The following is a 15000-nucleotide window of genomic DNA, read 5'->3' as shown; positions in this document are numbered from 1 at the left end:
ATATCTGCGTGTCACTTTGACTTCTAATAAACAATGATAGTAATCAAATGAAGGGACAATTGTGTAATGATTTCATAAAGCGGCCCTCTGAAGGCTTCCGAAAAGGCGATGTGATGTGGCCCACAATGGAAATTAGTTTGATGCCTTTGCTCTACGGGGTGAATTCAAACATATTTTCCCCATTGTGTATTGCAACAATGTCAATACTGATCAATAGCTGAAGCTTCTAAACATACTTAGGGGCATCTTCTGCATTTGTTTATGTGGCCACGTTACATGTTTCCTCATGTTCCTTTAACTCGTCAGCCGTCTGTTAATCATATCTGCAAAAATTAAGCAGGCAGCATTTGTGCAGCGACTTGCGATAGAAGATTGTCTGGAGTTTGTTATATAATAGATCAGATGGTAATGAAAGCATATAGGTCACAAGGGGAAAAAAATCAATAAAATTCCACCATTTGGGAATTACATAACTGAGGCGTTCCTCAAGGCACCCCTTTAAGTCCTCTTCTTTTTAGCAGTTACATGTGTTTTATCGTAGTGTGATTTAGGTAACTAAGGTGTTGCTGTGGCTTGTTAACTTCTGATGCAGTCGGTAGTCATTTGTTCAACTTTTTTAGTTATACTAGTGGCGTTCCTCTCGAGTTAAGTTAAAAAAAAAAAATTGTAAGAGAATCACATGGACGCTGGTTCCCTGGAACAAACAAAATAGGACTAATATGAAAGGAGAAGTCTGGCCCCCCTGTCCTTAGTTTTCTGGACAAGTGGACCCTAAAACAATTTAGTTGAATATCTCTGCTCTTTGGAGTACACATCGTGAGAGGATGCAGCACACATGTATCCGCTACATACACATTAATGTCACAATAGAAGAAGAACCTGAGCAAATTTTAGTCAGCTAAGATCGTGTCGGGTGGTACTGAAGAGCTAGTAGCATTTATCAGGCTCACTGCATGTTGCTCATGGTGCTCGTATCTTCTGTGGCCCCACACTGGTTCCCCCGTTATTGACCTTCAGTATTTGTTTATTCCTGCATTGTGTCTAAATACTGTAGATCAGGCCTATTCAACTGGCGGCCCGCCAAAGCTTTTAATTTGGCCAGCCGAACATCACCCAAATAGACTTGATAAAACCATTAAAACTATGCCCATGTATGCAGTACTCCCACCACCCCACAGGGGGCAACGGTGAGGCATATGTGTCAAAATGAAGCAGCAGTGGGTAAAGGAAGACTAGTCATTCAACCCCCCAAATAATTTAAATAACGAATTTAACAAGGATTGAACAACATAGTATGAATGTTCTACCCCCGGGCAAGTGTTCGAGTCATTGTTTCCTGTCGAACCTTTTAAGCGACGGACACATTGTGCCAGACAAGCAGCAACTGTAGAATTCTCAGCGTGTAAGCTTCATCACGAAACTTGGTCAAACAAACATTTGTAAGTAGGTATTGTGCATAAAGATATTTAGTTGGTTTTGTATTGAATTTTCTGACTTTTTGATGACTTCTGTATTCATGGTCATGTTGTCTTAGTAACTCTGGCAAGCAAAGCTTGTTTAATACATGTAGAGCTACATTTGACCAGTAGAGGCAATAACGCTACACCTTAGGTTTAATTGTGATGAGTCACGTTCATTGTGTGCAATGTCTGATGTGTAAATGTTGTTTACGGGGACGGCGTGGCAAAGTTGGGAGAGTGGCAATCTGAGGGTTACTGGTTCAATCTACCATCCTAATCACGTCCGTTTTGTCCTTGAGCAAGACACTTCACCCTTGCTTCTGATGGGCCTGGTTAGCGCCGTGCACGGCAGCTCCCACCATCAGTGTGTGAATGGGTGAATGTGGAAATAATGTCAAAGAGCTACGAGTTCCTTAAAAAGGTAGAAAAGCGCTATACAAGTACAACCCATTTACCATTTACCATTTATATAATTTCTATATGTGTAAATATTTGTCGTATGTTGTGTGAATATATTAACACTAAATCTTATTTATGTAAAATACACAATGAACATTATATTTTTGTAATGTTTATTTATGTTTATACTTACCTAAATGAAGGAAGAAGTGTAAAGAAATAAAACTGAGGAAGGAAAAGACTACAAACGAAGGAACATCACCCCTCAACAAGCCTCTATTTATTCATGCTGCTAGCTAGTAGCATAAAATGGAATCAAGTAGGGAGGGCAGAATAATGAATTTATTGACAGTGCAGTGTGAACGCTGATGTGTTTACTTTGTAATTAAGTAAACGCAATCTCAAAGGAATACAACCTGCGGAGGAACTTTCCGACAAAACATCCACATTTCCATGTCTGGCCCCTGAGCCCTTGGGCTCTTGAAACTGTAGTTTCATTGTGTAGTTGAACAACCCAGCTGTAGATGTTGTGTGTTTTTGTAGCGGGAAGTTAAGAAATTAAAATATTTCGGAAAAGGGAATATAATGTAATTATTTTTCATTACCACATATGCATTTGGAATTGAAAGCATTTGACACGAATGACGTATTGCATTTCATCCTAAAAAAAAAACATATGTAATGACCAGTGTTTCCTTTCACAGAACAGCTCTAGATCCTGGCGACAACAGCGTTAACATTGTGATATCAAAGGTTCAAATGAAAGCTATATTAACATGTCTCTATCCCTCTGTGTCTTTCTAATATGCAGGGTGAGAGAATTGAAAAGGGCCAGGGAACATGAGACCACTCAGAAGAGCCCCCTTGCAATGTGACATCACTCCTCTAACACCTCCTTTTTTATTTGTATTATATTTTTTCGGAAACAAGACATTATACAACAAAAATGGATGAAAAATAGCATCAGTGCAGTGTCACTCTAACACATTTTTTTCCACACACATATATATGTATATATATAGATATATATACACATATATATACATATATATATATATTATTCTTTCTACTGGATTTCATTGGAGAGTGGCAACTTCTACTCCGGAATCATAAACTTCAGTGGGGCAAGAGGGGTGCAGAACGTTTTGCTTTATGGCATTTTTTTGCACTTTTTTCTGGACATGATTTCAGACTGTGAAGGAAGAAAACGCAGGACAAACCACAGGAGGTCTGAGGCTTGTGAATAAACGTGTATAAAGGCTGCTGCTGAATATCTCAGATCATAGGGAGACCTTACTGGATGACTCTAATTGTATTTCAGATTTTAATTTTTTTTTTTTAAAGGGGATGGATTTTTTTGTTTTTTTATCCGAATAAATGAGTAAACCCACATCGCCACATCAGTGATACGTTATAATCGTCTCCCACTGTGCTCTGCCCCGTCTCTCCGCCCACAAGGTGGAAGCTACAACTGAATGTAGTCAGGGGTGAACTGCGCAGAAGCAAATGAGGGATTTACAGTAATTGCTCTTTTTTTCTGTTGCCTGTTGTCACTTTATTACTTGAATTTGTTCCATACTGTCAAAAAGTGTTTGTCCCCTAATGTCTAATGTGTTGGTGATCTGTATCTTCAGGTTCTATGTTGTAGAATCTTATCCCAAAAGAAAAATGCATGACTTCTGCGTAAAAGAAAAGTCTTTGCTTGTATGTTTATGGTCTTAGTCTTTCAGCCGATCCTCGGGTTCTCTCGGCACATGTCCATCATCATTGTATTTGTTTCTCACTTTTGCCTATTTTGCGTTGTTAAAGTTCGGGTCATGCAGGTTCTTACGGTTGTTTTTTCAGTGAACTTCAGAGCCTGCAAGGGCTTTTGAGGGGAAGATCACATACATTGCCTTGACGTCTTAGAGATTCTTTGAGGGGTCCCTAAGCTTGTCCCAAAATAGGGGTTTGACAAATCCATATTTTTGACAATTAAGCGAACGTTTCTGTATATAACGAAGGCTGAACGTATGTAGGGGGGGAAAAAAACACATTTACCCGATGGGGATTGTATTTTAGAAATATATTATTTTATTCATTAAAAAAAATGGGTTAACAAGAGGTACAAGACAAACACAAATATTTGTATAGTTTTCTTTGAATGCCTACGAAGTACAGTTGTATTGTTTGTAAATAGTGTAAATAACTGGGATAAAAATGAGTTATGTGCATGAAAAGTATGAAGAGTCAAAGGGGGGGAAAAAACAACAAAGCAGTAGTGGCTATGCGCTGTAAAAAGAAAACAATTTCACTATTTTAGTCTTATTTTGATTGTTCCTAAAAAGAACATTTTTGCTGAAGCATGTTATTATTGCCATATGAAAACAGACTTTATGTAGAGTTAGGAAATGTCTGTAAAATTTACTCTAAAGCAAAAACCTTGTTTTTGTTTCTTAGCTACCCATAATCCTTTGCCAATGGTGCCAAGGAATGCGAACGCTACATCATAGCTTAAAACATATTTTGCAAAGCTGATAATCATAAAGACCATAACTGACCGAGAACAATAATAACATTTTAAAGGGGAGTTATATCCAAGTAGAAGGCTTTTTAAGTCCCTCCCATCACTTTTAGCTTATAGCAGAGTTTTTATTTATGTTCTTTTTGCAAAAGGAATGTGACGAGTGATGATTTTAAAGATTGTAAATGGCAGCCTTGACCAGGGTCTTTTTTCGAGAAGACGTGAATGACTTTGCATCTTTTAAAATGTGCCGTACACTGTTGTAGTATTATCTCACTAAAATCACACAACTTTCCTAATTCAGTATTTCAGTATTCTTGATCAAGGCTGCCAGTTCTGAACCAACCTTATGTTGTACATTGTTTGTAACAAAAAAAAAAAAAAAAAAGAAGAAAAAAGTTCAATATTTTACGCTGACAAACATGTAGCATATATTGTGCATGGCTGGATCTCTTTGTCAAGCAGCAACATCCAAAGGTGCTAAATTTATTTGATCCAAAATTGAACATTAAAAAATGGTCACTAAAAACTGTAGTCAATAAGTGTATTTTTCATATTGAAATTACACAAACAGTCATATTTGTTCAACCATAATTTGGCTTAATTGAATGTTGTCATTTTTAAGTCTGATTCGTGCACTTTATTTGGACAGTGTTTATGTAGAAAGTGCCTATTCGCTAAACCTAAAAACTCCTGCTTTTCTCCATTGGAGTCACCCACAGAGCAACACAATTACCTGCCAATGATCAAAGCTATCGTACGATATTTCCTCTTCTCAGCGATGTCAACTGCTTGTCTTGCTTTCTGTCTTTTTTTTAATTGTTCTCTGCTGGCACGGAATGTTCAAATCACACCTATAAATGCCACTACTGGGGTTTGTTGCGACACATTCGCCCTCTATCCTGCGGGTCGAACGCATAGCCAATGCAACTTGCTAAAGGGAGGGGGATTTATTATGCTTGCATGGGTAAAATAGTCAACTGGGTGATAGACGTGCACCTGAAGCATGCTTACTTTCCTAGAATCGGTAGTCGGATGAACTTGTTATATGACATACAGGTTCTGCAATGCGATGACGTGCCACACAAAGAGGAGAGGGCACCAGTTCGATAAAAAGTAGCTACTAATGTTTTCACAGCAATGGATTCAATGAGCATTGTTTTCCTGTTCATTTACACTATGTGTTTCATTCCTTTAAATTTAGCGTGTGTTCCCCAAATTTCAACAATAAACGATAAGCTTTTCAGATTAGATTAGCGAACACAAACAGATGCGTCGATATGTCAAAGGTGGGCATTTCCCTGCTGTAGCCTGCAGGGGCTGTGTTGTCTCCCTTCTGTGTTTTACTCAGGTGCCAAGATAGGGTAAATAAGTAATAGCGAGTAGTAAACTTAAACAATGGAGTAAATCAGGGGTGTCCAAACTTTTTCCACTGAGGGCTGCAAAAATTAAAGCATGTGGGGGACATTTTGATATTTTTCATTTTCAAACCATAACAAAATATATGGATTTATTTTATTTATTTTACCTTTAGGGGTCCCGGGGACCATAAAGGGTCTCAGTCATTAAAATTTTAATAATAAGTCATAACATTTTTTTATTATTATTATGTAACGCTTACAGTAAATCTCTATATCAACTTCAAGTTGATATAAAGTAATAAACAAAAAAAGGTTTAATGGCTTTTCTGTCAAAAACAACTTTGTTTTTTTTATAGTAAAACTAAAATATACAGTATTTAGTAATTAGAGCCCTAAAAGATCAATAATGCAGGACACCATTGATTATAATCCTTTAATATTTTTGAGTAATCACAGTGAAAAGATAAATAAAATACCACTAAATATATTTGGGATCCAAAAAGTGCCCCACTCATAAAGTGATACATAGACCCCCATTATTTATTATTTACTTTTTACTTTTTAAATTATATCTCAATTCTGTACACTGCTGCTGGGATTTTAATTTTCCTGAGGGAACTCTCCTGAAGGAATCAATAAAGTACTATCTCTCTATCTATTTTTAATAGGTTTTTCTTTTACTTTCAACACTTAAGTTACGAGATGAACTTCAGATATATCTTATACGTTTGAACTATTATTTTGTTTGTTTTATGCTCTTTTGTCAAAGAAAACTTTGATGTTTTTATATGGCAACTACACAATATATGCAATATTTACCACATAAAAAAATGTTTAGTGAAATATTTGAAGTAACTGGAGCCTTGAAAATAATTCATTAAAACATGGATTTTTTTGTCATTATTTTTTGTTTGTTTGAGCAATGGCAAAAAAAAATAAAGAAAGACAAAAGAAAAGAAAAAAACAGCCTGCATGGCAGCTTTGTGTCAACATTGCAACTTTTTCTCGTTAGATTTTACCTCATTCAATAATAACAATAGCATTTCCAGAATGTGTGGCGAGCCGCTAAACAATTAGCTGCAGGCCGCAAATAGCCCCCGGGGCCGCACTTTGGACATCCCTGGAGTAAATAGAGCAAAGCAAAAGAGGCTGAGTTTGAATGAAAACCTGAACAAAAGTTGCAGGCACCAGCAGATCAGTGGATTTATTGAAGATGATTTTACATTTTGCATTAGATGTGCCCAACAGATTAATGTGAAATTGAATTGAGTCTTTCTGTGAATTTTGATTTAACGAGTCTGTAAATTGACCAAAGAATCTGGCTTCACCCCAAACCTCCCCCCACCCCCCTTCATCTTCCACTCATCAATGCAGAGCAATAAAGTTATTTTGTGGAGACCTATGTTCAAAATGATCAGACATACCTAGTGGACTGACTCTTATGCAAATGCCAGTATTGCAAGACAAGCATTCAGTAGTTAATGGAGAGCACCCTTATACCGAAATGCACGTTTTCATCAATTCCAAACACGAAGAGAAAAAAAGACCCAACTTTGATAGAAAGCTATGGGTCCTCAACACGTTGCATGTGAACTAGTGTTAGATCTACTTTCCTCTCCTCTATAGCGCTCCTTCTGACTCTTCTCTGTTATGTGACTTTTGTCCGCTGCTGCCCTCAAAAGTTCCAGCTCCCCTTGGTTTTTTCCTGATGTGTTTTCCTTTCTCCTTCCCTCCCGCACCCTCCTTACCTTCTCTTGTTTGTAGGTTTTATTTTTTGTAATTGTGCATGTACAAGCGTCACTGACTCGATGGATATGTTTAAAAAAAAAAAAAAAAAAAAGAGAAAAAAAAGTGATTTCAGCTGCTCAAGCCATGCAAAACATTTTGAATTGCCCTTACAATATGGAAGATGTTTTCTGAATGCTTTATATTCTTTCTGCTGTAAAATAATAAAAACATGAAAAAATGTTGAAAAGTTAACAGGTCACTAGTCTTTCTGTTTCCCCCTGTGAGACTGGCTTTAGTTGGCACATTTCGACAAAGATTTCCACAATCATTTTAAACATGCGTGTATCGACATTTGTCTTGCATTAGAAACTCAATGGCCTTTATCAAAATTATAAATATAAAATATCGGTTCATGCACATAAAGTTATGTTTACAATGTTGTGACAAATCTCAATTACAGTCGTTCTTTGTTTATCGCTATTTAATTGGTTCCCGACATGAGCACAACTAAGGAATTCCCGCTAAAAAGGCATCATAATTATAGATCAAATATTTCCAAAGCTAGAGCATAAACACAGTTTACGTGAATACGTTTTCAGCATTATGAGAGTCGTAAATAACTCAGTTTAGTCACTCTCATAATCCAATATAGTAATGCTATCTGAGGCTGAGCCAATCAGTGGCCACGATACTGAACAGCATGCGCTGATTGGATTGATCTCCTCTAGTGTAATACTCCTGGAGTATTGATTTGTTTGTTTATTTCGCCAATTTATGCTTAAAACAGCTTAATTTAGGACCCAAAAAATAGCAGAATATTCTTAAAAAAACATAAAAAGTATGTTTTAAAAATCTGTGATGTGGTGAGGGACAACTGTACTGTTATGTGTGTGGGTGTACGTGTGTTTGTGTGTGTATGTGTGTACATTAAGCACATGCATGACATGACAGTTTTACACAGTACTTCCAGAAACATTCTGCATACCCTCCTCTTTTTCTAAACTGCTTGTGAATGCCCAGTAGCTGACTAAAAGGGTTTTGCAGACACTGTTTCTCCAGTAAGACCTGGAAGAGAGGAAATCTGTTAATTGGTCAGTTGTACAAATAGAACAAATTTACTGTGCTGTCATTTTTGTACAAATCCCAACCTCTCTTTTCAGCCCTTTCAGAAGTTTGCCTGTAGTTCTGACACCTACGTTAGAATAAAACAAAGAGTGTGGTGGTGTGTGAGGTAGGTCACATGTCAGCACCAGTCAAGCCACAAAAAACAATGACTATAATTAGTATTTACATATGCAATTGACATACAATGACCCCTCTTTTTCAAGACCGGTTGTCGGAAAAGTATTTTTTAAGACAAAAATAATATACTTAACCATGTTTTTAATACCAGTATATTATCCAGCATATTTTGTTAATCGTATTTCTTAGCGGCTCTAAAGTTTGATGACTTTTCTTCATGATCGCCACTATGTTCAAATTTGCAGCTTCTATATTGTGTTTGCTAAGGCTTCTTTCACACTTATGGTTTGGTACTCAGTCAAATATTTAAAAGGCTGCGCAGTAAAAAGTAAAAAAAAAAACGGTGCATAAATGTAGGACTTATTTGGACAGCTTCATCTATTTCAAATATTCTGAAAAAGACACCATCTGCTGGGTTGAATATATTACATTATATATATATATATATATATATAGTCGAGGCGTCTGTGGTTTATCCATTATACAGTGCTCAATACCAGGGTAGAGCGGAATATATGTTAGGTCAGGAAAAAACACAAGAGGCTATATCATCCCTACAAGCCTGTTTTGAGCAGAGAAACCTGTGAAACAGGCTTGTAGGGATGATATAGCCTCTGTGTTTTTTCCTGACCTAATGTATAGATACAGGACTGTCTCAGAAAATTACAATATTGTGATAAAGTTCTTTATTTTCTGTAATGCAATTAAAAAAACAAAAATGTCATACATTCTGGATTCATTACACATCAACTGAAATATTGCAAGCCTTATATATAAAATATCGACCTTGTGATGTCCAAACCTAATGGTGGATAGTAAAGATGTAAAAAAAAAAAAAGATTTGCAAATTAAACGCAATTTTTAGTTGGAACTATTTTTAATGGATTAAAAAAAAATGCATGACAGCTGTTTATCTATTTTATGGAGGAATGTAGTTAATCAATGATCTGGTACCCAATGTTATTAAGAAGTATTGATTTTACATCGAGGATCGTTTTGAGTCGTAATTCGATTCTCAATTGAAACGTTACCCCCAAGTATCGAATCGTGTGGTGTCCAAATATTCACAGCCCTAGTGGATAGTGCCAGCCCCAGTCTGTGACGTGGGAGCACAATCCACCATCACTACCCACCAAGCAGGTTTAGGCAGATGAGCTATGTGCATAACTTTTTCGAAAAAGAAAGGGTAAAAAATAAACATTTCTATACAATGTGATCTCGGGAATAATGGGATCGGTATTTTTTGGACACCAACGACTGAGGTATATCAAACTTTGAGTGTACTGTATATGTCTCTCTGCTCTGCGTCTCTACCCTGATTATAAAACCACACGCTATTTCCCAACATTTTTCTGGTTGAAAATGGATTCTTGTTACAATGTCAAAAAAGGGGTAATCAACCAGGGTTTGGACTGCATGATGTAATCCCCCTTATTGATTCCCCTAATTGATCATTTTAACATGCTTATGGATGTTTTCAATCATGTAGGTCAGGGGTGTCAGGCCAATTAAAATGAGGTTGTGGGCCACTTTTAGGGCTGTGAATCTTTGGGTGTCCCACGATTTGATTCAATATCGATTCTTGGGGTCACGATTTGATTCTAAAATCGATTTTTTTTTTCAATTCAACACGATTCTCGATTCAAAAACGATTTGTTCCCGATTCAAAATGATTCTCTATTCATTCAATACATAGGATTTCAGCAGGATCTACCCCAGTCTGCTGACATGCAAGCAGAGTAGTAGATTTTTGTAAAAAGCTTTTATAATTGTAAAGGACAATGTTTTATCAACTGATTGCAATAATGTAAATTTGTTTTAACTATTAAATGAACCAAAAATATGACTTTTTTTATCTTTGTGAAAATATTGGACACAGTGTGTTGTCAAGCTTATGAGATGCGATGCAAGTGTAAGCCACTGTGACACGATTGTTCTTTTTTCTTTCTTTTATAAATGTCTAATGATAATGTCAATGAGGGATTTTTAATCACTGCTATGTTGAAATTGTAACTAATATTGATACTGTTATTGATAATATTAATTTTTGTTTCACTACTTTTGGTTTGTTCTGTGTCGTGTTTGTGTCTCCTCTCAATTGCTCTGTTTATTGCTGTTCTGAGTGTTGCTGGGTCGGGTTTGGTTTTGGAATTGGATTGCATTGTTATGGTATTGCTGTGTATTGTTTTGTTGGATTGATTAATTTAAAAAAAAATAATAATATATTTTTTTTTTAGATAAATAAATAAAAATAAAAAAATCGATTTTTTTTCAAAATGAGAATCGATTCTGAATCGCACAACGTGAGAATCGCGATTCGAATTCGAATTGATTTTTTCCCACACCCCTAGCCACTTTACATCATATGTTGGGCAAAATCTAGCCCCCGAGCCTTGAGTCTCACACATGTGATCTATTCTAGGTCATCGTATCACATTGTTTTGGTCAGATCTAGATCTAAGTCTGTAAGCATTAACTGATGAAGCCTGCTCAGATGAGAGAAGAAACATCTTTTAAGACAAACTGAGCAGTTCAGTTGTCATCAATTGAATCATCCTGACAAGACATTTTGGACAACTCTGTGCTTCTAACATTGTGAGAACATTTTTATGACATTCCTTTTTTGTTCCAGCATGACCTTGTCCTGTAGGGCACAAAGTAATGTTCAAGATGCTACTCACTATTTCTGTTGATCTCCCCAGATTCCAGAGTAGAGTATCGGAGACCACTCTGCAGAGTAAAAGTTTGCTCCAAAAGAGAGAACTCATCCACAGGTCCAACTCCTCTATTCTCCATTGATACTGAAGACCATCAAACAGTCACTCAGTGAAGCCAGTGACAGAATTAGGACGTCATGCAAGAGTGATGACATGGTTACCGTCTTTTTTTTTTTTGTGTGTGTGTGTCCTGTCCAGCTTCTCAGGCAAATCATATAGTTGATGTAGATGCCCATGTCGGCTGTTCAGATTTACTTTACAAAAGAGAAGTGTAGGATACTTCTCTTGTTGCCTTATTTGTATTTGACTTTATTAAATGTATTTATATTATCATTTAGTGCAGCCGGGCCGGAGCAGGAGGGGATAGAAAGAGAAAAAAAAGAAGACAGAGGGGGAAATTGTGGGGACAAGAGGGGGATTAGACAGAGAGACAAAAACAACAACAGCAAACAACAACAACAACAACAATAGAGCAACATCAGCAAATACGACATGTACAAATATGATGGTAAAAGTAATAGCAAATAAGCAGTTAGCGAAAAATAAAAAATAATACAGAAATGACAATGAGCATTATTACACTACAAATGGATCAATACAAATACCAATAGAAATAGCGCTATTGATAATGAACAATACCAATAATTTACCTTTATTATCAACAATACAGTTGTTTAAATGCAACAATACATATACGTAATGATAACTTGAGATGGTTACCGTCTTTAAGACCATATCCGGTGTGCAAGCTTAGGATTGACTGTACACACGTACTCTTAGGATCTAAAAGGGACTCGCTCAAATGTCATAAGTCAGCAATAGAAAAAATGTTTTTTATATAATGTAAAATGCAAAATGTGCAATATTTCGAGAGAAAAAAAATTATAGAGCGGATGGACTATTTGAGGTTGGGTAATTACAGCCTATAATAGGTCAATAATTCATGACAACATTGATTTTGATACAGTGGTAAAATATTATTTTTACAGTGCCAACTGAGTGAGAATGTACAAGAAAGCAGGCAGGATTTGGTAGAGTTTATTGACTTCACATGGTACTTTGTTTTTGCCCTGTTATATATACTGCCCAAGATATTTTTTATTTCATTTTAGCTGTTTATTGGCAGTTTAACTCATTTACGCTTATCCAAGCTCTGAGAATCATGGTCATGGTTTTCTGGCACCAAAAATACACCAAAACAGTATTTTCTTGTTTTTCAATCGGCAATAATTAGATTTATTCGGAAATAGGATAGCAATTCATCAGGATTACAGTCTGTTAAAAAAATAGTAGTTATAGGGAACTTGGAGCGCCAACTGCAAAATCTACATAAAGCTGAATGGAGGTCCACAAGCAAGAGTCCTAGTTGTCAATGACATCAAGGATCTGGACGAATATCAGAACTCCCAGCAACTACAACAACGATAATGGAGTCTGACGGAAAACAAACATTGACATTGGACTACAAAATTACAAATGGTAAATGGGTTATACTCATATAGTGCTTTTCTACCTTCAAGGTACTCAAAGCGCTTTGACACTATTTCCACATTCACACACTGATGGCGGGAGCTGCCATCCAAGGCCGTAACCACGACCCATCAGGAGCAAGGGTGAAGTGTCTTGCTCAAGGACACAACGGATGTGACGAGGTTGGTAGAAGGTGGGGATTGAACCAGGAACCCTCAGATTGCTGGCACGGCCACTGTTCCTACTCCTTTTCGGACGTGCTGTAATGAAACAACTGGAAATATGTGATGCATTACATTGTATGCATGTTCGAAATAAACTGAAACTGAAACTGAACTGAACTGAACTGTAGTGAAAAATGGGAGTCAATGGGGCTGAAATAGTTCTTGGGAACGTATGTATACTTTGTCTGTCTATATTCTAATCCAGCAGTATCCAAAGTGTGGCCCGGGGTGTCAATTGTGGCCCGCACCTCAAGTTTTAATTTACAAATACAAAATAGTAAAATGTCAGCAAAATTACTGTGTATTGAGAAAAAGAGGAAATATTGGAAATAGCTCATATGCGTTGTCACTTATAACACAAAGCTCATACAAAATGTCCTTTTTTATAAACTTTTTGACAAAATAAAAAAAATTGCCCCCGCATTATTTCACTTTTTAGTATGCGGCTCTTGGTTGAAAAAGTTAAGACACCCCTCTTCTAATCTAACAACGTTGCAATTAAAAACTCAATGCAATTTTGTAAAACTTTTAACCTTTAAACTTAAAGAATACATGTAATTCCCGTTTTGGGCCTTAGGGGTGCACAAGACTGAAATTAAATTGACCAAAATATCAGACGAGTGCAAAAGGAATCTAGGTAATACTTTTGACTTATCTAATTCTGGGTAAGGTATTTCAGCTGATTCTGTAATGGGGTGGGCCAGCAGTGAGCGAGAAGTACGGCCCAGGCCAGGAGACTCATTACTATGGGATGTTCTAGAGATGGTCCTGATATCTTCAACAGGAAAAAGGACTGATGCACGCTCTGTTGATCCCATCTATGTTATATACATCCAGATGTAACCCATGCAGCCCCACAGCCCATAAACTATTGAGTGTCTTACTGGCCACAAAATCCATCAGCAATATTCTAAGTCGTGCTCCTTCTACCTATAAAAAATCACCTGGCCCGTCACTGAATTATCAGACCAATAAAAGACAAGTGTTGTGGCCCACTTGCCAAGGTCAAAGTCATGTTTTACCAGCTCTTCGGGTTGATTGACTGTCTTTATTAACTCTGTAAACGGCACCGAAGCTGCTGTTTGAGATATGACTTCATGAAGGAGCAGGTTTACAAACACTCAGATCTGTATGCAAAGTGAGCAGGATTTATCATAAAACTGCGCATAATTCCTGAGGATGTTCGATGAAAATGCAAATATATGCAATACCTCGTCGCCTATGAGTCATCTGACATTTGCACTCAATTGAAAATAATATACAGAGTTCCAAAGGCCACTGCAGCAGACGTATTACTGAGAGACCCTCTTCTGGATAGATGCTTAGTTAATAAACATAGCTTTATTAGTAGATGCACCGTCACAAAAGTTTTTCCTCTCTGTTTGAAACCTGCAGGGCGGTTATTTAGAAAGTGTCATTCTGCACCTCTGTATGTTAGTTGTATACTGTATATATTGATTATAAAAGTAAGGCCATTGTTCAGTCTCTTATGGCTTAATGAGGACTTGGGAGCTATATACAGTGACATTTAATTTTATGGTTGAAAAGTCAGACAGGCCAATAGGAGCTGCTATGTATCGTGAAAAGCTGTTATGATTTATATTCTGTATTAGACAAGACTGCGCTCAGAGGCTTATCCCAGTTTCTAAAATAAATGTTTCTGCCTGCACTTGACATCAATAATGGTCCACTTTACAAGTCATGACATGAGGAGTCTGGTCTTTTAAGGCACAATATTGACTTGTGCATAGCCTTTTATTACATTTGTAAGTTTATTGTGACAAATATAATTCAATAGTCATTTGCATTGTTACGTGTGTTGCATGGATGATAGATCATCTATAATTGATGCATCTTGAATCAGGGGCCCCACTACTTGCAACTGTTTCATTTTTA

The 15000-nt window shown here is 36.8% G+C and overlaps 2 protein-coding genes across 14 annotated transcripts in view; one reads left to right on the top strand and one right to left on the bottom strand.

The window, feature by feature from the left end:
* camta1a (calmodulin binding transcription activator 1a) overlaps positions 1 to 11368 on the top strand; it is a 740802-nt gene extending 729434 nt beyond the window's left edge. For 10 of the 13 annotated variants that reach the window (XM_061984658.1, XM_061984687.1, XM_061984664.1 and 7 more), the window contains one exon: positions 2671 to 11368. In XM_061984658.1, coding sequence (XP_061840642.1) covers positions 2671 to 2703 — 33 coding nt within the window. In that variant the 3' untranslated portion in view covers positions 2704 to 11368. The remainder of the gene's footprint in view (positions 1 to 2670) is intronic. The other 3 variants (XM_061984683.1, XM_061984685.1, XM_061984684.1) reach the window with 1 other exon arrangement.
* Positions 8357 to 14369, bottom strand: uts2a (urotensin 2, alpha). Its single transcript, XM_061969556.1, is given in 6 exon segments — positions 8357 to 8516; positions 8600 to 8643; positions 11375 to 11494; positions 13657 to 13676; positions 13756 to 13813; positions 13816 to 14369. Coding segments are annotated over 6 exon segments (411 nt in total). The 5' UTR covers positions 13847 to 14369; the 3' UTR covers positions 8357 to 8378.
* Positions 14370 to 15000: the final 631 nt, after the last annotated feature.

The sequence above is a fragment of the Nerophis lumbriciformis genome, linkage group LG01, assembly GCF_033978685.3.
Source record: "Nerophis lumbriciformis linkage group LG01, RoL_Nlum_v2.1, whole genome shotgun sequence".
In the NCBI taxonomy this organism is placed as follows: Eukaryota; Metazoa; Chordata; class Actinopteri; order Syngnathiformes; family Syngnathidae; genus Nerophis; species Nerophis lumbriciformis.
The sequence above is the reverse complement of the archived record's forward strand: the minus strand, read 5'-3'. Positions and strand labels throughout refer to the sequence as shown.